The sequence below is a fragment of the Ambystoma mexicanum genome, chromosome 11 (genome assembly GCF_040938575.1).
Source record: "Ambystoma mexicanum isolate Mex_15411 chromosome 11, UKY_AmexF1_1, whole genome shotgun sequence".
Classification (NCBI taxonomy): domain Eukaryota; kingdom Metazoa; phylum Chordata; class Amphibia; order Caudata; family Ambystomatidae; genus Ambystoma; species Ambystoma mexicanum.
In genome coordinates this window covers 801,222,115-801,244,359 of record NC_090934.1, presented here as the reverse complement: position 1 = coordinate 801,244,359, position 22,245 = coordinate 801,222,115, and the positions used below count along the sequence as shown (strand labels likewise).

The 22,245-nt window shown below is 48.8% G+C and overlaps 1 protein-coding gene across 1 annotated transcript in view; it reads right to left on the bottom strand.

The window, feature by feature from the left end:
- Positions 1-22,245, bottom strand: part of PDE3B (phosphodiesterase 3B) — a 2,257,139-nt gene that overhangs the window by 677,186 nt on the left and 1,557,708 nt on the right. Inside the window, exon 9 of the mRNA XM_069623736.1 lies at positions 5,389-5,526. Within this exon, the coding sequence (XP_069479837.1) occupies positions 5,389-5,526 (138 nt within the window). The remainder of the gene's footprint in view (positions 1-5,388; positions 5,527-22,245) is intronic.

Here is a 22,245-nt window from a genome sequence, read left to right as displayed (position 1 = left end):
ATTTAGAAAGAGGCTGTTGCAGTAGTCCAGCCTGGGGAGAACCATAGCTCTAGAGACCGTGAGCTTCTGGGGAAGAAAAGGAAAGGAAGAATACCCCCGAGGATGCGCAGTTGGTAGTTTGACTTCTTAGAGATGTCAGAGATGTGTGCAGAAAAGGAGAGAGTGGAATCGAAGATGACCCTGAGGTTTGCTTAGCCTCACAGGTGGTAGCAGGAAGGGGGCCAAGGGAGGCCGGCCAGAGCGTGAAAAGAAAGGAATGTGCAGGCGTGCCGATGAGAAGGATCTCTGTCTTACTGATGTTGCGGCAGAGGTCATTGGCAGCACACCACTCCTGGATTGCAGACAGACAATCAGAGATGAGGGGAAGGAGGTGGCCGAGGGGAGCCTGAAAATGAGCTGAGTGTTATCCGCATAGCACTAAAAGTTTGAACAGAGCAGCAATGTGGTGGGCGAGGGGTGCCAGGTATAAGAGCCAGGGAGAGAGGTTAGACCCCTGGGAGCACCACAAGTAGAGAGTGAGATAGAGGAAAGGAAGAAACCAAGTTGGACCTGGGAGGGTCAGTCAGAGAGGAAAGAGGTCAGCCAGGCCAGGCCCTGATCAGTGATACCCAGGTTATCATGAAGGCGGTTGAGCAGCATCGCATGATTGACCGTGACAAAGGCAGAAGAGAGATTGCGTAGGATGAGAACAGAGGGGATATTAGAATCAAGGTTGGAGAGTAGGTCTTATGGATGTTCAAGAGAGCAGTTTCCGTGCACTTGGCAGCTCTGAAGTCAGACTGATGGTCATGAAGACAGCCAACAGAATCAGTGTGGAGGATAATCTGGGAGATGGCCAGCTTTCCCAAGAGTTTGCCAAGGAAAGGGGTGATCAAGATCGGGCAGTAGTTAGCTGGAAGAGAGGGGTCGGCTGTGGGTTTCTTGAGAAGAGGGTGCACAAGACAGTGCTTCAGAGGGGAGGGGAAAACTCCAGTGGCGAAGGAATGATTGCAGAAATCGGCCAGGGCAGGAGCAAGGGTGTCAATATGGTCATTAATAGTTTTTGACGAACAGGGAAGAACCTGTTTTGTGGAGCCTTTCATAGATCAGACTTGTCTAGGAATCTCGTCAGGGGAGAACAGAGGAAAGGAAGAGAAAGAAGAAAGAGGGAGGAGAGGCAGCTGTAGGGTGGAGGGGCCTGAGGTAGCGGAGAGAGAGAAGCGGGAAGAGGAGGAGAGGAAGAAAGGGTGGACAGGATGTCCTGGGTTTTTGTGATGAAATGAGAAGCAAGGGCCATGCAGAGGGATTGGGAGGGGATAGGAGAGGTGGCGACTGTAGCAGGATTGGTCAGCTCCTTGCAGATTTTAAAGAGTTTTGCCGAATTGTTAGATGCTGCAGAGACCCAGGCTTGGATGTCGGCTCTCTTCTTAATGCGGACAGAGAGCCAGTATTGTCTTTGGAGCAGGCGGCAGGCCAGTTTGTCAGAGGATGCACAAGAAGCCCGCTATTTCCTCTCGGCAACCCTAAACTTGTGTTTCAGGGTGATGAGGTCAGAGTCGTACCAAGAGTTGCACTTGGCTTTGGGCTTCAGGTGGATCCTCGTGACAGGGGCAAGAACACAGAGTATCAGAGCTAGCAGAGTGGAGTTGAGATGTGAAAGAGCTCAGACCTGTATGTTACTCATGGTGGCAACAGTAAAGACAGACGCAAGTGATCACAGTTCAAGGGTGTTTATCAAACTGCAAAGGTGGGTGAGATAAACGCCTAATCTAAACCTAAATCTAAGATGGGAGCAAGCTTCGACCATCAAACAATAATAAGGCAGTCCTAGTGGCATTGTGTCAAATAAAAATAGCCTATACTAAGAAAAACCTATTGCCAAACCTTACCCTAAATAAACATGAGTGTGGAATAAGATTCACAAGAAAGAAGTGTTCTTACAAATGTTAGGATGTGGTAGTCGGGGTCTCCCTTCCCCACGTTTTGAGTACGAGATAAGGTGGGCCCCTTGAGCACAAAACAATTCTTGAGCTTCCCCAGCATGAGACAGTTCTGTACTTAGCTTATCAGGAGCCTTGATGGCCAAGTCTCTTCACTTGAAAGTCTCTTGCTTTAGAGGGTCGGAAAAATAACAATCCAAAAAGTTCCTTTCATACAGTAGTTAGGGTGATAAAGGCTCACCCTTGGGTCCCCCTCTTCCATGCGCAGACCCCTCTCGATTCTCAGCCTCCCTCCACCGGGTTCACTATGGCTCTTGTTCGCTCGTTTTCTCCTTTTACATTCACCAGTCTTCGGGTGACGACTTTCTACCCTGAGCTCCCCCTCTGCCAGGCTCAGACCCCTTCGACTGTTTGCTTCGATTCAGTACCCTTGTACTTTTTCCATTCATAAATCTTATTGTCTTTTAAACAATTAACTGTTGACTTCCCTTTGTCGGGTTAACTCTTGTCACACATACAGTTCTGTTCTTCTTTCTCAATGAACGGGATTCGTCTCCCGTGACTTTTACTGGGTGGCCGGTCAAAGACTTCCTACTGTACAGATGCTTTGGCCAGACCCCTATATGACCACCTCGACCGTTCCTTTACGGCCTTACCAAAGCCTTCTGGTATCAGCAGTTTCTAACAACACAGGATTGACCAGAGTCTCTCGAGTAAGCACCCACGTGGTGCCGGATCCCTCTGCAGCTGGTCTTCCCTTTTCTAACAGTTCTTTTAACTTCCCTTAAGTTACTACTTTGCGGCTTTCGTTTAACATGGTTCGTTCTTCTAGGTTTTTCCCTCGACTCACCGGCTGTGATGAACCACTTGGCTTTTCAGAATATCTAGTGTCAAGACGGTACCGCGGCAGCAGGCGTCTCCCTCGGGCCGGCTTATCAGCGTAGGCACGCTCCGTGTACCGTTGACATCTGCTGCAACACACTTGAGCTACTGTCCGTAGTCTTATGATTCCTTCTGCAGAGGTCTCGCGGGTCTGGGTCGGAAAGCACAAGGTCGCATCTCTCCTTGTCAGCCACTCGATATTTGCTGCCTTTTTCCTCCTCTTGAACTGCTGAGCCTGGATAGCTGTCCCATCATGCTGTCTGCCTTGCTTGTAGTGTGCTCTCGTGCTGTACCTTTTATCCCTGTGGGTAAGGGAAAGGGCCGTTAGGTGTGTGTGATTCTGGTCAATTGCCTGACCATGCCTGACCCGTTTATTGGGAAATGTTAGGTAAACGGCTTGGGTGTTAGTCCGTTTTCTGTGGTGTGTGAAAATGTTAGTGTTGGAAAGGGGGCGGGGGCTCAGTGTTTCGGAATATCCTACGTGGTAGGAGGGGAGAAAAGGTGTTTCACCCATTGGTGTCCCACTTTCACTTCCCAGAGGACCCCCATCCAGGTGATCCTCCTTCACTGGTCCCGCTCCAGGAACCGGGTACAATAATGCTGGCGGTGTCCTGGGCACATGGATGACCGATCCCCAGGGACTAATTAGGGAGACACCTTGGTTTCTCAAAGACCCCACAAGTGGAAAATCAAGGAACTTCTTTTGTCTTGAGCAAAATTAAAATAGCATAGCCACACCAGTTTCCTTCATGTATGCTCCAATGCCCATTCCTCTAGCCAGAGTATCAATATGATGCTCTGAGGGTTCCAGCAGATCTTCAGAAATAGTCCTGGCATCAGCCAACCAAGCACAAAACACCACCTGCTTCACAATTTGAAAGTTGGTCTTCTGAAAATCAGACAACTACTTGCAGGGATACTGATTAGCAGCCGGCAGCAGAACATCAGTGTTTGCCCATCTCCGATGGAGTGCAGAGTTAGCATAAACCTTTCTTCCCCTAAAAGCCTTTCCTCCATACCAGGGGGATTAATGGAGGATGTGGTGTAGGCAGCACCATTGGGCCCCTTATGAAACAGGGATGCAGCAATGACAACTGGTGAGTATGGTGGACTATGTATGGAAATGTTCACCAAATCTTATGACAAATGCATATGCCATAAACTAAGCTTCTTGTTTGTTGGGGGGAGTCGAATGAGGCTTGCTCCAAACCATTGCTGCTTCAGTCAACACATTTCTTTAAAATTAAATCTCCCAAACAACTTCTGCTTTGACCCCCAGGTTGCCGGACAAGACCTCAGTCTCTCAAGAGGGTTAGACAGGAGTGGGAAGGCAAAAACACTTGGCCACCCCTGCGAGTTTTTCATGAAGGCTTTGGCAGAGGACAAACTCTCCTTCTCCATGTCCTCCTGAGGAGTGTCCTCAGCACCTGCATCTAATATTGGAGTTTCCTGATCGTCCCTGTAAAACCCGTTGTAAGGGCAAGGGCCTCAGCAAGTGCATCTGCCAGCGGCTCATGAGTTGGAGCCGGCAAAGGCACTGGAGTCGATGATGGCTGGGGCACTCTGTTTCACTAAACCAGAGGCCAGTCGTGGTGGCAGAGCTGGCACTGTTGGGAGTAGTCGTCCCTTAATGAGCCCCTTAAAGTAGGAGGACCTGGCCTGTGATTGCAGTAACCACTGAAAATGTTTGAAAAATCGATCAATGCAAGCTGCCTGGGACTGGATGGGAGACTATGTTGGAATCGAGGTAACCGAGGAGGCAAGAGTCCAGCTTGAAATTAGGCTGACACCTGTTATGTTTTACCTCTATCTTAACACTGCTAGACTGAATTATCCCTCTCATTTTTGAGAGCCAATCCCTTAACCTCTAAATAAGCCCATCAACCAGTATGCCCGAATCCCAAGGCTTAATAGTGGACACTAATCATTGACTGCACATTCAAATCCTGGCTAGGATGGGTCAGGTTTGGTCCAGAGACTTTGGAAATTATTTTCTACACAAGTGTTTTGATCCTTCCTGCTCCAGTTCAGTGTCCATAATGCAACTTTGGCCATCTAGTTCAAAGCCCCCTAGCATAACATAGGTGTTCATTTACCCCTTCATGTAATAATACTACCAAGGTGTTGAACTGTATTGTGTGCAGTGTCCTGTTGTCCACCACAGTGTCAATACTCCCATACAGTGGCAGTCCATTTAAGCACTAGGCACAGAGCGGTGTAGACCCGGGGCAATCATCTAAAACTAACTTGTTCTATTTCTCTGCAATTTGTTTTGCTCACTCAACCCTATGCTTAGTAAGTGCACTATATTTGCATTTCAACCATCTTGTAGACGAGAACAAGCTTTGTACATCTTTGTTCGCAGACAGTAAAAAGATTGCTTTGGGAAACATCCTTTAAATTGCAGTTTTCTATATTGGCAAGGAGGATGCTAAAAGGTTCAAAAGAGCAATTTTTGGAATATATGCAAATTAATGGGCAGCGAGAACAGTTTGAGAAGTTAAGCATGTGCATGATATACAATTTGAACACTGCAGGGAAATGTGAAAATATTTGCTGTGGCCAGAGTGGCAACTGCACAGCATACCTGACTAAGGATCCTTCCAGACTTGCCACCCGTCTTTCCCACAAGATCAAAAATAGCAAAATTCCAGTTGTCCAACTTGTTCATTAAGGAGTCATGATCTTCAATCAACATTAGTTCGTTAGTTGAATTTTCAGCCATCTGAAAAATTAAATGACACAAGTAAATATTCCTTATATATGTATTGCTTCATGCACATAATGTGGCTCTAGCTAGAAGGCTGAGAAGTGTTAACAAGTATATATACTGTCATTAACCCCTTAACTGCAGAGGGTTTTTTCACTTCCAGTGCTGAGCCCTTTTATGGACATTTCGGTAAATCGCATTCAATCCCTTGTGACTTGTTACAAATTTTTTCCTGGCCAAATGCGCACACTTTTCTTCCCACATGTAGGCGGTCATAATACCACTAAGGATTAGTTATTTGCTGCAGGGGTGTGTGAAAAAGTAACAAAAACCTGACCAGACTTTGTTTTTTTTCAAAAAATATGTCAATAAAATACAAAATAGCCTGTGGTTTTTTTCTTGGAAGTGCTAGGACAAATGATTTGCAGTCCTGAATACGCCATTTTCCAAGCTTTCAAGAACAGGTTGAGTGGAAACAAAAAACATTTTTCGTAAGGTTACCATCAGTTTTGTGAGAGGTAGGCACATTTTCCCTTTTTTTTTAATAGGACATGCTTGGACAGAATGGAAGAGGAGGGTAGGAAAGCTCAATGGAAACACAGAAAGGCATACAATTATGAAAAGTAGACAATTCCACATTCAGGAAGGGGTCATTTGCGCAGGTCAGGCAACAACTATGTACCTAAAATTCCCATAGTTTGCGAAAAACTGGAAAAGAGACAGAAATAAAGTATCTGCTGGACAGGTTTTCACTTTTAAGGTAATGGTTCTGTGAATATTGGGAAAAGCAATGCACCACTACATTCCCCGACTCTTCTAGTTAGGAAATCACACATTTTTCATAATGTTTCACAAATCAAGCAATACCACGAGCCAAAAACAGAGCCATGGTACACAGGATTTTTATGCCGAAGGCCTAAACAGACGAACTTATTTGAAAATAAGGAAAACTAATGTGGTAAAGAATGAGAAGTATACATTTTATGAAAGAGCACAGGAAGACCTTTCGGAGGACAGGTGACTTGCGCAGGTTACAAAAGCGTACAGTGCCTAAACCAGCAACTAAATGTAGGTCACATTTGGGAAATGAAAGTGTTGTGTAACCAGGTGCAGTAGGAAATGTATGAAAATGTTATCAAAACCAACAGAAAACAACACATGTCCTACCTTCCTATGTTCCCACAGATGTCCCAACAAAACGGTACCTCACATGTGTTGGTGCACTGACCTGGGGGAAAACGGTAAACCACTGGTACATCAAATGCTGTGGGGAAGACTGGATTTGGCTTTGTTGACAACCCACAGCGTTGGGCCTGGGGTGTCGCAGCCACCAAGGAAAATAGGGAACCCCATGGATTTCTGAAAAGAAGACAACTGTGGGAATCCAAAGAGGTCTGACTTGCGTGAATTGCCCTATAATGTATTACCCACAAGGGCTGGCAAATTCCAAAATGTAGGGGAACAAACACAATTTTCAGACATTTGCCGCCAGGAAACCACCTAAACATGCCGGCAAAAAAACAAGTCCTACCTTCCCACGTTCCCAGAAAACGATACCTCACATGCATGGGTGCGCTTACCCAGATGGAAAAGAAATAGGGTTGACTGTCCCCAAATTCAGCGGCAGTCCCAGGGAGGCCGGCAGGGTCACCATCCCTCCCCAGAGGGAAAAGCTATACCGAGGCATGACCAGAGCTCCAGGACGGCTGGGAGTGCTGCCCCTGGCTTTGGGCACCTGTATCCAATGTGGGTCCACCGTCCACAAGTCCAGACGTGGTCCCTGGGAGCCCCGGCAAGCTCCCTATGCCTCATTGCAGGGTAACAATGTAACGCAGCCGAGCCAGACCTCTAGGATGGCTGGGGTTGTTGACCCTGGCCTTGGGAGCCGCTCTCCAATGTGGGTTGACCGTCGCCAAGCGCAGCAGAGGTCCCTGTGAGCCCCGGCAGGGTCCCCATCCCTCACTAGAGGGAAAGGCTGTAATATAGCTCAGCCAGAGCTCCAGGATAGCCAGGGGAGCTGCCCCTGGTCTTGGGCGCCGGTCTCCAATATGGGTCGACCATCCACAAATCCAGCAGCGGTCCCAGCGAGCCCCGGCAGGGTCCCCATCCCTCCCCTGAGCGAAAAGCTGTAACGCAGCCCAGCCAGAGCTCTAGGAAGGCTGGGGCGATGTCCCCAGCCTTGAGCGCATGTCTCCCATGTGGGTTGACCGTCCCTAAATCCAGCGGCGGTCCCAGGGAGCCCCAGCAAGGTCCCCATGCCTCACTGGAGGGAAAAGCTGTAACACAGCCCAGCCAGACCTCTAGGACGGTTGGGGGTGCTGACCCTGGCCTTGGGCGTCTGTCTCCAAGGTGGGCCAACCGACCACAAGTCCAGCGGTGGTCCCAGGGATCTCCGGCGGGTTCCCCATCCCTACCTAGAGGGAAAAGCTGCAGTACGGCAAAGGCTCCAGGAAGGCTGTGGGTGCTGCCCCAAGCCTTGGTCACCTGTCTACAATGGGGGTCGGCAGTCCACAAGTCCAGCCACGGTCCCAGGGAGCCCCTGCAGGGTTTCCATCCCTCCCCGGAGGAAAAAGCCATAACACAGCACAGCCAAAGCTCCAGGACGGTCGGGGTGATGTCCCCGGGCATGGGCGCCTCTCTCCCATGTGGGTCGTTGGTCCCCAAGTCCAGCGGTGGTTCCAGGTAACACAGGCACGGTCCCCACCCCTCACTGAAGGGAAAAGCTGTAATGCAGCCCAGCCAGAGCTCCAGGACGGCCGGGGGTGCTTGCCTCGGCCTTGGGTACCTGTCTCCAATGTGGGTTGACTGTCCACAAGTCCAAAAGCGGTCCAAGTGAGCACCGGCAGGGTCCCCATGACTCCCCAGAGCGAAAAGCTATAACAGCCTAGCCAGAGCTCCAGGAAGGCTTGGTGTGATGTCCCCAGCCATGGGTGGCTGTCTCCCATGTGGGTTGACCATATCCAAGTCCAGGGGCAGTCCCAGGGAACTCCGGCAGGGTCACCATTCCTCCCCGGAGGTAATATCTGTAACGTGGCACCGACAGAGCTCCAGGACAGCCGGGGGTGCTGCCCCCGGACTTGGGCGCCTGTCTCCAATGTGGGACGACCATCCACAAGTCAAGCTGTGGTCCCAGGGAGTCCCGGCAGGGTCGTCATCCGTCCCCAGCGGGAGAAGCCAGAGCTCTAGAACTGCTGAAAGTGCTGCCCCCGGACTTGGGCGTGTCCCTCGCATGTGGATCTAACGCCTCCCCCCCCCCCCAGCCCAGCGGCGGTTATGGGACCTCCCGGCAGGGTTCCCATCCCTCCTTGGAGGGAGAAGTTGTAATGTGGCATGGCCAGAGCTCCAGGACGGCCGGGTGTGCTGCCGCTGGTTTTAGGCACCAGTCTCCCATGTGGGCCGACCATTCCAAAGCCCAGGGGTGGTCCCAGAGAACCCCAGCAGGGTCCCCATCCCTCCCCAGAGGGAAAAGCTTTAATGCAGCCCAGTCAGTGAGCTAGGACGGCCGCGGGTGCTGCCCCTGGCCTGGGGTGTGTGCCTTGCACATGGGTAGACCACCCTGCCCAGCAGCGATCATTGGACAGCCTGGCAGGGTCGCTGTCCCTCCCCGGAGGGAAAAGCTGTAGCGCGACATGGCCAGAGCTCTAGGACACCAAGGGTAATGCCCCCGGCCTTGGGCGCCTGTCTCCCGCTGTCATGATTCCTGCCCCTCATGTCCCCAGCCCTTCAAGATGTCAGGCTGGAGCCAGGCCATGATCAGCTACATGGCCCTCAAGGGCCTCTCCATCCCTCCAAAGACCCACTTGGAGTCAGAATTGGCGCTTGTGGCACCAGACTCACTCACTCCCATAGGATAACATTGGGGAATTGGACTTGTAGTGCATTGATGGGGACAAGATGGATGCCCCACATATTTCAGTTCCCAGAACTGCATGTGCAGTCTAGTCTTTTGGGTGTGGTTCAGCCGAGAGACACCTGGGATACCCAGAGACTATTTAAGCCATGCCCAGGCCGAGAAACATGCTTTGTGTTTTCTGCACCTGCAGCGTGACACTCACCGTGTTCGGATCGGTCTCCAGTAGGCCTGCATCTTTCTTCTGCGCTCAGCTCCTGCAAGAACAAGATCACTGTTAGGAACAGCCTTACCTTGCGGCGCTTCTGCCCATCATTCATCGCTTCTTCTGTTCTGCGGGCATCTTCGACAGTGTCATTCCCATCCCGGCACGCCGCTTTCTAAGGAAAAGGGAAAAGAACAGAAAAAAGGCATTAGTAAGCATTCAGCAAATCTTCGCTTATTTCTAAAGACTGTACGAGCTTCATACGCTTACCTGAATCCCAGACGCTCTGGGAGAACTCTGTCTCCGGAACTTCTCATCCATCTGCAAGAGGGAAAAAACACTCCAGGTTAGCGTGGAAACATCAAGAGGCGCCGCATACCGCGCTTACTCACCGCATTTCTTCTTCATAACCGGCATCCACCTGAAAACGTTGCGGCACCTAAAAGACACAGAAAAATAACTTGGTTCAATACAAATACGAAAGGGTCGCATCGCTCATCACGCTCTCACTCACCTTCAGCGCTACTCATCTCAGCAGCACGTCGCCATCCCTGGATGCCGGCCATCATCCAAGGAAGGAAAGGAATGAAGTTAGAGAACTGTTCAAAAGACTCATTATACTTACCTGTCGGACTCTTGCCAGTGAAGTAACTAGGCAGCAACGAGCCCCCATCAATCAACGCGCCCCTGCGCTGAAAGCAGGATGGAGAGCACACTTTCCAAGAAAACAAGGTGAGCTGTGGATCAAAGGGAAGGGTTGGACCCCGGGGAAGATCAAGCACACAGACACAATAGGGAGTTAAACTCTACCAATCCTGTGTTTCAGGCCCAGTCTCCAGTCGAGTAGACTCCATGGAAGGGTTTGAGGTCGTAAGAGGTCAGAACAGGCTGAGTGATGTCCCCGTGGATACCAGGTGAGCGTTACACCCATGTGGGTGGTGTGTTCCCAGGCCCAGCTGTGGGACCAGGGAACTGTGGCATGGTCCCCATCCCGCCTTGAAGGTAAAAGCTGTAATGCGGCAGCGCCAGAGCTCCAGGACAACCAGAGGTGCTGCCCCCGGCCTTGGGTGTCTACCTCACACATGGGTCAATGGCCCCCCAGTTCAGAGGTAGTCACAGGGAACCCCGGCAGGGTCCACATCCCTCCCCAGCGGGAAAAGCTGTAATGCAGCCCAGCCAGAGCTCTAGGACGGCTGGGGGTGCCGCCCCAGCCTTGGCCGTCTGCCTTGCACGTGGGTCGACCGCCCAACAGCCTAGCGGCAGTCTCAGGGAGCCCCTGCAGGGCCCCATCCCTCCCCAGAGGGAAAGGCTCCAACATGGTCCTGCAAGAGATCCAGGACTGCCGGGGATACTGCAATGGGTAAAAAAGCCCCCCCCAACCACTAAATCTTTTCCCTGGTGGCTTAGTGCTCCTTACTGCTTCCCAGGGTTGGCAAAATGGGACCAGACCCTCCATTTTCCCCTCCAAGGGAAGCACAAAGGATCTGAGGGGGCTGCATAGGGCCAGCCCCCTAATGCCCCCTAATGCCCCCAAGTGTGCTTGTGTCAAAATTGCCCTATGTTGTTTTGCCATCCTTGGGGGCAAATGGATGCAAAACATGTGGCCTAGGGGTCCTTGCTGCTTCCCAGGGGTGGCAAAATTGGGTCACAACCCCAATTTTGCCCCCCTCAGGGAAGCAGCAATCGTCTGCCCATCCTTGGGGTGGAATCCTAAGGGGGATGGCCCCCTCATACTTCCAATCATTCCACAATATGTGGAGTGTAATGTTTTTCCTTCCTTGGGGGCAAATCAGGAAGTGTTTTCGTAAGTGTCCCGGCTGTTGGTATGCCGCCTTGGACTTTCTTCGCCTCAGCTCCTGCTGTGCACTTGGTAGTCGGCAAGAGGAAGGTTGCTGCGGCCGTAACTTTGTTTCTACCTCCACGTCATTTTCAACTCCTCCTGCTGACCCTCCCACTGCCTTCACCCATCCCATAAATATTCTGCTGCATGTGCATCTTGCGCGCGCATCCGGAAGTGTCTTCATAAGTTTCCCGGCTGTTAGGCTGCCACCTTGGACTTTCTTCGCCTCAGCGCCTGCTGTGCACTTGCTAGTCGACAAGAGGAAGGTCGCTGCGGCCGCAACTATGTTTCTCATCTGCACCTGCTTCGGGCGTAAGGCCGGAGAAGACCTGTTGTCCTTCTACTCCCAGGGCATTCAATAACATTGATCTGCACCTCGCAGCCGTACACCCCACAGCTCCTAGTGCCTCTATGTATGTCGTGAACAGGGTTTCCCATTGTGGCCATGGGATCGCAGGCCTACCTGGTGTTTGCAGGAATGCCGGTGGAGGCGTTGCTCCTTGCATGGTGAGTTGCAGGTGTCGTATCCGTCCTCGTCGCCAAATATGTAATATAATCAGGCAACAGGTGGCTTGTAGCAACAGGCTTTATTTAAATCAAACACATGCACCAACAAGTATCACTGGAAAAGGGTCCATAAAGTGTTCATGGGCTGCTTGGAGACAGGATGCAGTCCCTGAGGCATCAGGCTTGTTCTGGTGGCCTTGCAGCAGTCTTAAGGTCCTTATTTAGGAGGAGTGCCAGGAGCACGTCTGCTCCATGTCACTGGTGCCTTGCACTGCACATTTGCCAATTCGCACAGCTCGGTGCACTTCCAGGCAGGATCTCACGAGACTACGGTGGTGCCGCATCTCGCGAGCTTCCTACAACTGCTTAAACTTCCCTTTGTTTGCTCTGGTCACATTGATTATTTTGTTCTATCTATAACAGACAAAACAGTTGTCAGTCGCGTGAAGACTGTTCGGTCTGAGCCAGGTCAGTGTGAGAGTCGCACCTGCTGTCAAACTGTACGCTCAAGCCCAGCAAGTTTATAACGTAATCTATAAAGACCGGTTTTTGACTTAAATTACTAATTCCAACTTCTCTAAAGAAGAAGACTAAGGGCCTCATCACAAGTGGGCAGTATCCTGGAGGAAAATCCACTGGAATTCTGCCCAACGCGAATAGAGTTACTGTAACTCGGTTCAGCGCTATTAACGCCGGATCCCGAGTTGCGGTGGGGTGGTAAATCCCCATTCATACTGGATCCATTGGCTCCAATTTGGTATTTTTTGTGCTATTAAGGTGGCGCTAATAGCGCTGTGGTAACAGCGTCAAAAATGTGCAGCAAGTGGCCAGGTGTATCTCCAAATTTCTGCCCAACTCATAGTTGGGCGGAGCGGTAATGCAGCAATAATAGTGTTACCACCACATTATTACCACTCTGCCCAACTTGTGATGAGGCCCTAAGTTACAAAGTAAAAACATTTTCTAAAACTGAAAACCACTGGTCGTGCTATTTACTACTTCCATGCCATCATGTTTTATCCAGTCTGGCCATTGTAGAAGGGGACCAACCATTTGGAAACCAGTCCTTTTCCTTGGTTAAACGTGTTTTATGTAAAGTTGTTCAAAGAAATGCTAGTGGTTATGAATAATTAAACACGTTGGAGCTCACATTCTGCCTTTTGCCATGAACTTTTGCACTGCGCCTTGAAAAGTGAGTAAACGCTGACTGTCATGCTCGCAACCAGAATGAGAACCAGCTCTGACTATCTCACAGCAGATTTGAAGGGAACCATGTTGTTTTCCAAAAAGGATCTACATTCTCTGGTTACATCCAGACACTGATACAAAACATTAACACACTGGGCTCTTTTGGTACATCTGGCTTAGCTTTGAATTATCGTTTGTGGCAGAGGTGTCCAGCACACCATTCGAGGTGCAATGGCTGGCCTACCGGGAGTGGCTAATGTGAGTAATGACATTCTGTTCTATGCAACTACCAAGGCAGATTATATTGTCTTAGCCAGTTTGGATAAGTGATATAATTGAGGAATAGGCGGGCATCACCAGTACTTTAAGTACACTTGGTGTGCATAATGTTCTTTTAAGTATAAGGTTCTCATATTTTCAAACCACAAACTTATCGGAACACACTGGTAAAAGCTGTAGGCACTACAGAGAAGAATACATGTAGAGAACCCAAAGTTGACAACAAGAGTTGACATATCATAGCAAATTCTGATCAGAATATTAACTTAATACATTAATGAGTTTAATAATAATGCATTACGTTAATATTCTGATCAGAATTGTTTACAATGTGTCAGCTCTTGTTGACGCCTACCGAGATGCTTTTGCAGAACTAGTAATGTTCAAATCCATGTTTATGCAGGAGAAGGTCAAGCAGCAAAAGTAAGGAATCGCCATTTTGTGTCTGCTTAATAATGGAATGTGAGAAATGCGAGAAATTGGAACAAGTGATTGACTTCCGAGATTGCTTTTCAGGTTGTAATGGCCTGACGTGGTTGTAAGCAACATATCCATAGATGTATCGATGTTACCTGTCACAGATAGGGGCTTTGTAGGCATGGTATCAACAGTAAGACAGACACTATTGACCACAGATTAAGGAACGTTCACAACAGTGAGATAAAGACCTATCTAAACCTAAATCTACAGATGGGAGTAAGCTACGACCATCAAATCATAATAATAATATGGTCATAGTGGAGTCTTGACAAATTAAAAGGGCCAATACTGTACAAACTATTGCCAGTTCTTACTAATTTACAAATAATGTGGGGTGATGTTCATGAAAAAGAAAGAAGAGTTCCCAAAATAATAAGTCAGGATGTTCGTGCCGTTTGCCTCCCTTCCCCACTTTTTCGGCACGGGGCAAGACGGCTCACTCGAGCAAAGCACACACTCTGGCTTCTGTGGCATGAGAGTACAGTTCCACTTTCACAGTTCAAGATCTTCTTTGTCCAAGCCTATTTACTTCTTCTAAGTTACTTGACTTCGAGGGCCTGGTATACAAAAAAAACACAACTACTTACTTTTCCTTTTCAAGTATTCAATTTGGGTGTTCACCCTAGATCCCCTTCAAAACAAAAGTTCAATATTGGATCCCCTCAGGCGGCCTCAGAACCCTTTCATTCACTCGAATGGTCTCCCTCAGCTGGGCTTGGACCAATTGCGATGTACTTAAACTATCTAAGAATTTCAAATGTGCACAGGGTTTAACTTGACCCATTGCATGACCACTTCGACCTCAATATTCCTTTTTATCACACTCAGCATCAGTTGAATACCCAACAGAGACTTTCGAATGTGCGCCCACGTGGCGCCGGACCACTATGTGTATGGTACCTTTTCTTGGCCTCCCAAAGTTCAATTATAAAGTTCAATTACTCCTTTGGTGTCCAATTATATCCACAGTGCTTATTACAAATGCCTCACACGGTTCTCTTTATACAATGTTGCTGCTTGCAACCTTGGCTCAAATCACAAGCTGGTTTGGTATCAGTCTCTCTGACTCACTGGCTGTGCGGTCTTTTCTGACAGAACTTTGTTGTAGTAGCCAAGGACAGTACTACGGCGGCACTCGCTCCTCTCCGCCTTGGTTATCGACACAGGAAGCCCCAAGTACCTCCAACACACTGTACAGGTTTGATCAGCCTTAGTTCCTGGTCTTCAGTTTCTTACTTTCCAAAGCTCACGAAAGTAGCAGCCTTTAGAGGTCACAGTACTTCCCTTCTAGCGACTCTCTCTGGTCTTGCCGTCTTTCTCCTTGTATTAAACTGCTATCTTGGAACTGCTGTTTCCTCGTGTGCTTTGCCTCTCTCAGAGTGCGCTATCGTGCTCCGCCTTTTATCCGTGTGTGGAAGTGTGATGGAAGTCAGGTGTGTGTAATAATCCTTAAATGCCTGGCCTTGCCTGTCCATGGTGTTGGTACATGGCAGGTATACGGCTCTGGTGTTAGTCCGTTGTCGCTCAGGGTGAACTGTCTGTGAGAAAGTGTTTGTGTTGGAACAGGGGGGAGAGTTGGAAAAGGGGGGGGGGTTGAATTCCTAGGTATCCTACCTGGTAGGATGGGGAAAATGTGTTATTGGGAAGGGTATTGGGAAGGGGATACCGCGTCTGACCCTCCTGTGTCCCAATTCCACTCCCCGAGGACCCCTCATCCAGGTGGTCCACTCCCAGGAACTGGATCCAAAAGCGATGGCCGTGTCCTGGCCACCTGGATGACAGATCCCAAGGGACTAGCAGGCGAAAGACCTTCAGGTTTCTCACAAATGTCACAGGCTGTACGGATTCAAACTTTCATGTGAACCAAGATCAGCATAAATTGTACTAATACTATTCATAAGTGCGGATGAAAACATGAAAAGCATTGTAAACTGTATCTCTCAGTATTCACAATACTGAAGGACGATTTGTTTCACGATACGGTATTCAAGAAAATAATTTTGCTTTACAGTTCGCCGTGCCGTGTGTGATGTCACCACGCTCCGGACGTCACGCGATGTGGCGTTGCAGTGTGGATGACGCCACGCGATCTGCACAAGAAAGACTAAACTGGCAAGGAAGTCAGGAGCGGCAATGGCTGCCACCAATTTGCCACTCCACGATGCTGCCCCGGAGTGCTTTTTGACTACAAGTATGCTTAACACCACACCAATGGCTTGTAACAAGTTGGGTATTTCACAGATTCCGAGGCCTCACAGCAAACGTTTGTATTTGTTTTTTTTTCCAGGCAACAGCACATAATCAACTGGCCATAGCCATTACAGGAGAGGTGCAGGTGAATATACCATCCCCTTGATTCTGATCATTTATACATAGCGGATTCTAAATTGTAACTAGATTTCTTGCATATGTTCTCTACAGCTGGTATGAGAAGAGGACAATAAGGTACTATATTGTACAATTTGAAGAGTTCCTGTTTTGATTTAGAATGTGAAAATATGTCATTAATACTATTTTCTTTATATTTTCCTTTTTCTCCTCCTTTCATGTGTGTATTTTATTTTGGATAATGATAAAGGGGACTAGCCCTGAAGACGGGCACTAATGTCCGAAATGCATTTTAAATAGACCCATGTAGATCTTTGAATGTCTGCTTCTCGCAAAATTGGATTAATAAATCTGTTTTTATGAAAATGACACCAGGAATTGTGGATTATATATGAAAATTAAGGAGTGTATAGTTATAGAAAGGTTTTGCTGAACCATATATATAAATTGCAGCTAACATTAAGCAATACGTGAGCACTTGGCATCCCAAAGGCAATGTTTGGAGTCACAATGTTTAACAACGAACAAGGAAAAATGCACATTTTTGCAGTCCAAATAATATGTTTTTGGTACATCATTCAGGAGCAGGAGGTGTCACCCGACAAATCCCTTGGAACTTTGCATTTTCCTCGATATGGAACATACAGATTTATACTAAAACCTCTGTGACAACTGACAAAAAACGAATTCCTTACGGATCAGGACAGTGCTTGAGGAGCAAGTCAGATGGCGGCCACCACTGAGGCCGCAATGGCATTCTTCAACAATCACATGCCCACAGAGATTGGTCAGAGTTTTAAGCCTATTTTGTCAGAGTTCAGCACAAATGCAGATGAATGACAACAATGACCACGTACCATTTATCTGTAAAGCGCTAACAGAGACAGAGCAAAGTTCTCACAGATCTAACACAAGGCCCAGGAAGTGTTGTTGGCAATTCTTTATATATATATATATATATATATATGGGATACATTACTCACCGTAATCGTATTTCTGATGCTTGTATCTGCTTAGATTCACATGCTGTGCATAGGCCGACATCTAGTGTAAGCTGCGGAGTATTACAGTTTGTTTTTCGAAACTCGAAAATGGGCGTCGACACAGGGCGTGCCAGTAATACTATCCCTAGTGTGACGTCCACTTTACCCAAGATCCCTCACGCGTCTAGGATCCTCAGATTGTATTTTTTCTGACATGAGGTAGAATGAGGAGTAGTGCGAGTACAGATAATCCAAGCAGATAGACAGAAAGGTAAGACTACAAGCAATCATGCGCCTTCTCTCAGAGGGGAGGAAGGGTGGGTCGCATGTGAATCTAAGCAGATACAAGCATCAGAAATACGATTACGGTGAGTAATGTATCCCTTCTGAGGCTTGTGGAATCTGCTTAGATCACATGCTGTGCATAGATTAGCGAGCAGTACCTGAAGGAGGAGGTGGGATGTGAGAAGGGTCATGAGCAAATAAGTGTCTTAGAACCGCTTGTCCCACTTGTGTATCTGCCTTGGAATGGGTGTCAATGCAGTAATGCTGAGTAAAAGTGTGAATAGAGCTCCAAGTAGCTGCTTTGCAAATGGTGTCAAGGGGTACATTTGCAATGAAAGCCAGAGTGGCCCCAATGCTTCTAGTAGAGTGGGCTCTTGGCGTGAAAGGCATAGTTCTTTCAGAGAGTGAGTAACACAGCTGGATACAGTTAATAATCCACTTCGAGATGGCACCTTTAGAGACGCGATGCCCCTCTCTGCCTGTAGCTACGGAGACAAACAGTTGATCTGTTTTTCTTAGCGGTCTGGTTTTATTTACGTAGTAGAGGACCGCCCTACGCACATCTAGGGTGTGTAGTTTCACCTCAGCCGAGCTTTGCGGGTCCTGGAAGAAAGCCGGAAGCTCGATGGACTGGTTTACATGGAATTTTGATATAAATTTAGGTGAGAACCTAGGGTGTGTGCGTAAAACCAGTTTGTCTTTATGGACAGTAAAGAAGGGATCCTGCACTGACAGAGCCTGAATTTCACTGACCCTTCTTATAGAAGTAATAGCTACTAAGAAGGCCGTTTTATAAGTCGGGTGTTTGAGACGGCTTTTATGCATGGGTTCGAAAGGGGGCCCCATGAGCTTGGCTAGCACCACATTAAGGTCCCAACCTGGTGGTGGGTTTGAAATAGGAGGGTGAAGTCTCTTTACTCCTTCCATGAAGGCTTTAACTACTGGTACTTTCCATCACGAAACCTTGCTATGGGAAGTGGTGTAAGCCGACAGGGCTGCCAGGTGTACTTTCAGTGAGTTAAAAACCAATCCTGCATCCAGCAGGTGGAGCATGTATGTAACAATAGTGGAAGGAGTGCAATCAACCGGGTTGATTTGTCTACTTTGGCACCAGATAACGAACCTCTTCCACTTGTCAAAGTAACAGTGCCTTGTGTTTGGTTTCCTAGATTCCTTTAGGATTTCCATACACCTCTGTGGCAAATTGAGATGTCCAAACTCTATGACCTCAGGAGCCATGCTGCCAGGTTCATTGAGTTGGGTTGCTGGTGCACTGTGTGACCTTGGTGCTGGGACAGTAGGTTGTACCAGGCTGGAAGTTTGATGGGCTCGCACACCGCCATTCTGCGTAGGTGTGGGAACCACGGTTGTCTTGCCCACATGGTAGCAACTAGGACGAGCGTCATCGATTCCCTGTTCATCTTGTTCACCACTTTCCCGATGAGAGGAGTTGGTGGAAAAGCGTACGCAAACATCCCTGACCAGTTCATCCACAGGGCGTTCCCCTGGGAGTCTGGTTGGGGGAACCTGGATGCAAATCCTGGGCATTGTCTGTTTTCGCTTGTGGCGAATAAGTCTATAGTGGGGAAACCCCACTGAGAGAAGATATCTTCTACAACCTCTCTGTGTAGAACCCATTCGTGTTCCTCTGGGAGGGAGTCTCTGCTCAGAGCATCCGCTAGGGAATTGAGCTCCCCTAGAACATGTTGTGATGACAGGAAGATGTTCCGTCTGAGTGCCCATATCCAGATTTTCTGGGCAAGCTTGGACAGATTTGGCGAGCGAGTCCCTCCTTGCTTGTTCAGGTAGAACATGGCTGTTGTGCTGTCCGTCTGGATTTGCACTGACAGGTTTAGTAGGTGGGGCTCGAACGCCTGAAGCGCTCTGAATACTGCCAGAAGCTCTAGCAGGTTGATGTGGTTCTTGGCCACTGAGTGAGACCAGAGACCCTGAGCTGTGTGGTGGAGATGGTGAGCTCCCCACCCCGTCAGACATGCATCTGTAGTGACTACTGCCTATACTTCGGGATCGTAAAAGGGTTTCCCCTGTGCGAGATTCTCTCTTGTCCACCAGTGAAGGCTTTGTACCAGTGTTGGCGAAACGACCACTAGATCGTCCCACTGACCACTTGCCTGAGACCACTGTTTCGCCAACCATTCCTGCATGGGACGCATGCGCAGGCGCGCGTGGGGGACCAGGTAAATACATGACGCCATCATGCCCACTAAACGCATTGCTTTGCGTACCGTTATTTGTATTGATAATGCGGAATTTGCAGTAGTATATTCCGAATTCTTTCTTCTGAAGGAAAGGTCAACCCCTCCTGGGTATCCAGGATTGCTCCTAGGAATTGTTTTGAGGTGCTTGGCACCAGGCTCCACTTCTTCTCGTTGATTGAGAAGCCTAACTCGTGGAGGAGGTCGATAGTCCTTTCTTTGAATGTTTGTCCTGCAAATTCCTGGGGTTTCCCCCGTTATGAGCCAGTCGTCCAGATAAGGGTACACTGGGATTGTCTCCCTGCGTAGGTGTGCAGCCGCCACCGCCAGTACCTTGGTGAATACCCTTGGTGCTGAAGCTATCCCGAAGGGCAGTACCTTGAATTGGTAGTATCGACTGTCCACCTTGAAGCGCAAGTACTTTCTGTGCGCTGGGAACATGGAAATATGAAAATAAGCATCTTTCATATCCAAGGTTGCCATGTAATCCCCCTTTTTTAGGAGGGGGATTATCTCTTGTAGCGTGGTCATACGAAATTTTTGGGGCTTGACATACTTGTTGGCAGGCCGTAAATCCAATACTGGGCGCATTGTTAAATCTTTCTTTGGCACAAGGAAGTAAGTTGAATAAATACCCTTGTTTACCTGGTGTCCCGGGACGAGTTCTATCGCGTCCTTTTCTAGCAGAATGGCGATCTCCTCGAGGAGAATCTCCTGATGTTCTAAGGAGTGTACTCTTTGTCGTGGAGGATGGTTCAGGGGACGCTGCAGTAGCTCTATACAATATCCTGTGGATACTGTTGACAGCACCCATCTGTCTGATGTGATCCCTTCCCAAGCCTGGGTGAAGTTGGAAATGCGTCCCCCTACTGGGGTTGCGTGAGAAGGGACCCTGAACTGAGCGTCACTGTTTTGGTGGAGGCGTGCCGCCTCCTTTGCTGGGGCTGCCTCTGCCTTTACCACGACCTCTCCTATTACCCCTGCCGTAACCCTGGGTAGACTGTTGGTTGTTTTTCCACTGTGTACCCTGCCCCTGGGAATAGTTAGATCCTCTCTGGGAATTTTGGCCGTGTGGGCGACGAAAATTACTATTCCCTCTCTGGTTAGGGGGTTTATTGGTTAACTGGTCAAGGGACTTGAGTGTTTCATATTCGTCCTTGGCATTTTTCAGTGCATCTTCGACCGCCTTACCAAACAACAGATCGGTTTCCACCGGTTTGTCCAACAATGATGCCTGGGTTTCTGCCTTAAAACCAGACTGCCGTAACCACGCATGTCTTTTGATAACAGTGCCCTCCGCTATCAATCTGCCTGCATTGTCCGCGGTGTCGAAGGTTACTTTCAAAATGCAACCAGACACGGCTCTACCCTCTGCGGAAATCCGAGCTAACTGGCCCTTTAAAGGTTCAGGAGCAGAGGCTATGAGTGCCGCGACTTCTTCCCACTGATGCAGTTGTAGCTGGCCAACAGGGTGGTGGAGTTAGCAATGCTTGCTTGATAGGCGGACGTTGAGGCTACTTTCCTGCCGAAACCGTATAGTTTTTTGCTCTCCTTGTCGGGAGGAGCTTCGGACGATGACAAGGGTGTTCCAGCCCTCTTACGAGTGTTGGTGACAACTAGGGAGTCTGGCTTCAGATGTCCTCTTATATAGAGAGGGTCAGACTGGGCCGCCCTGAAAAGTTTTTCAACCCTGGGATTGACTGCTCTGGTGAGGTTCGGGTTCACCAGGGACAGATCTATTCTCCGCTGAATGGACTTAAGGATAGGGATGGTCTGGGCAACAGGCCTCCTTTCTCTCACTAACTCTTCTGCAAAGTCCCTTTCCTCCTGGACACCGTGGGTGTCAATGTGGAAATGTTCTGCTGCGTGAGCGAGAACCTCATTTAGGAGGGGTTGGTTATCGACCGAGGAGTCGGTAACCGGGGCTTCGTTCTCTACCGGGGAATCTACTCTGTATGTTTCAGGGTCGTCCTCTTCTTCTTCCTGGTCCTCATCATCCCCATAGTAGCCCGTCCCGGTTTGCTCTTCTATCATACCAAATTCTTGGTCCTCACCAAAGGAAGCCTCTCCTTGATACTGTGAGTATGGTCTTGCGTAAGTCTGTACCTCGAAGGGTTCTGACCTCATCGGAGTTTCAAACCGGGGCTTTTTACTCGGGGGGATAGGATTAGTAGAGCCTGAGGGTGTGGCCCCTTGTGGATCATACGAGAGGAAATGTTCTGGATTTTTATCATAAAAATCACCCAGAAGAAGACATTCTTGACATGACCCTATCTATGTCTTCACTGGACCATTTTTTGGAACTGGGAATGACTCTCTCAGCAAGTCTATGGGATTTATCTTGAGTAGCTTTGCTGGTTGTAGACCTATCAGCAGACCTGGTTTTGTCTGTTTGTTTAGGGGGAGTGGAGTGTTTCAGAGGTGTGGAAGAATGTACAGGTAGTTTCTTCTGCTGTTTTTCCCCCTCCCCGTGCGTTGAAAAATGTTTTCCCTGTCCTTTAGTGGCTCCGGAGTTTTCCGACGCCTGGCGTCGAGGATCGGGAGTGGTGTCCCTATCCTTCGAGCGTGGGGCC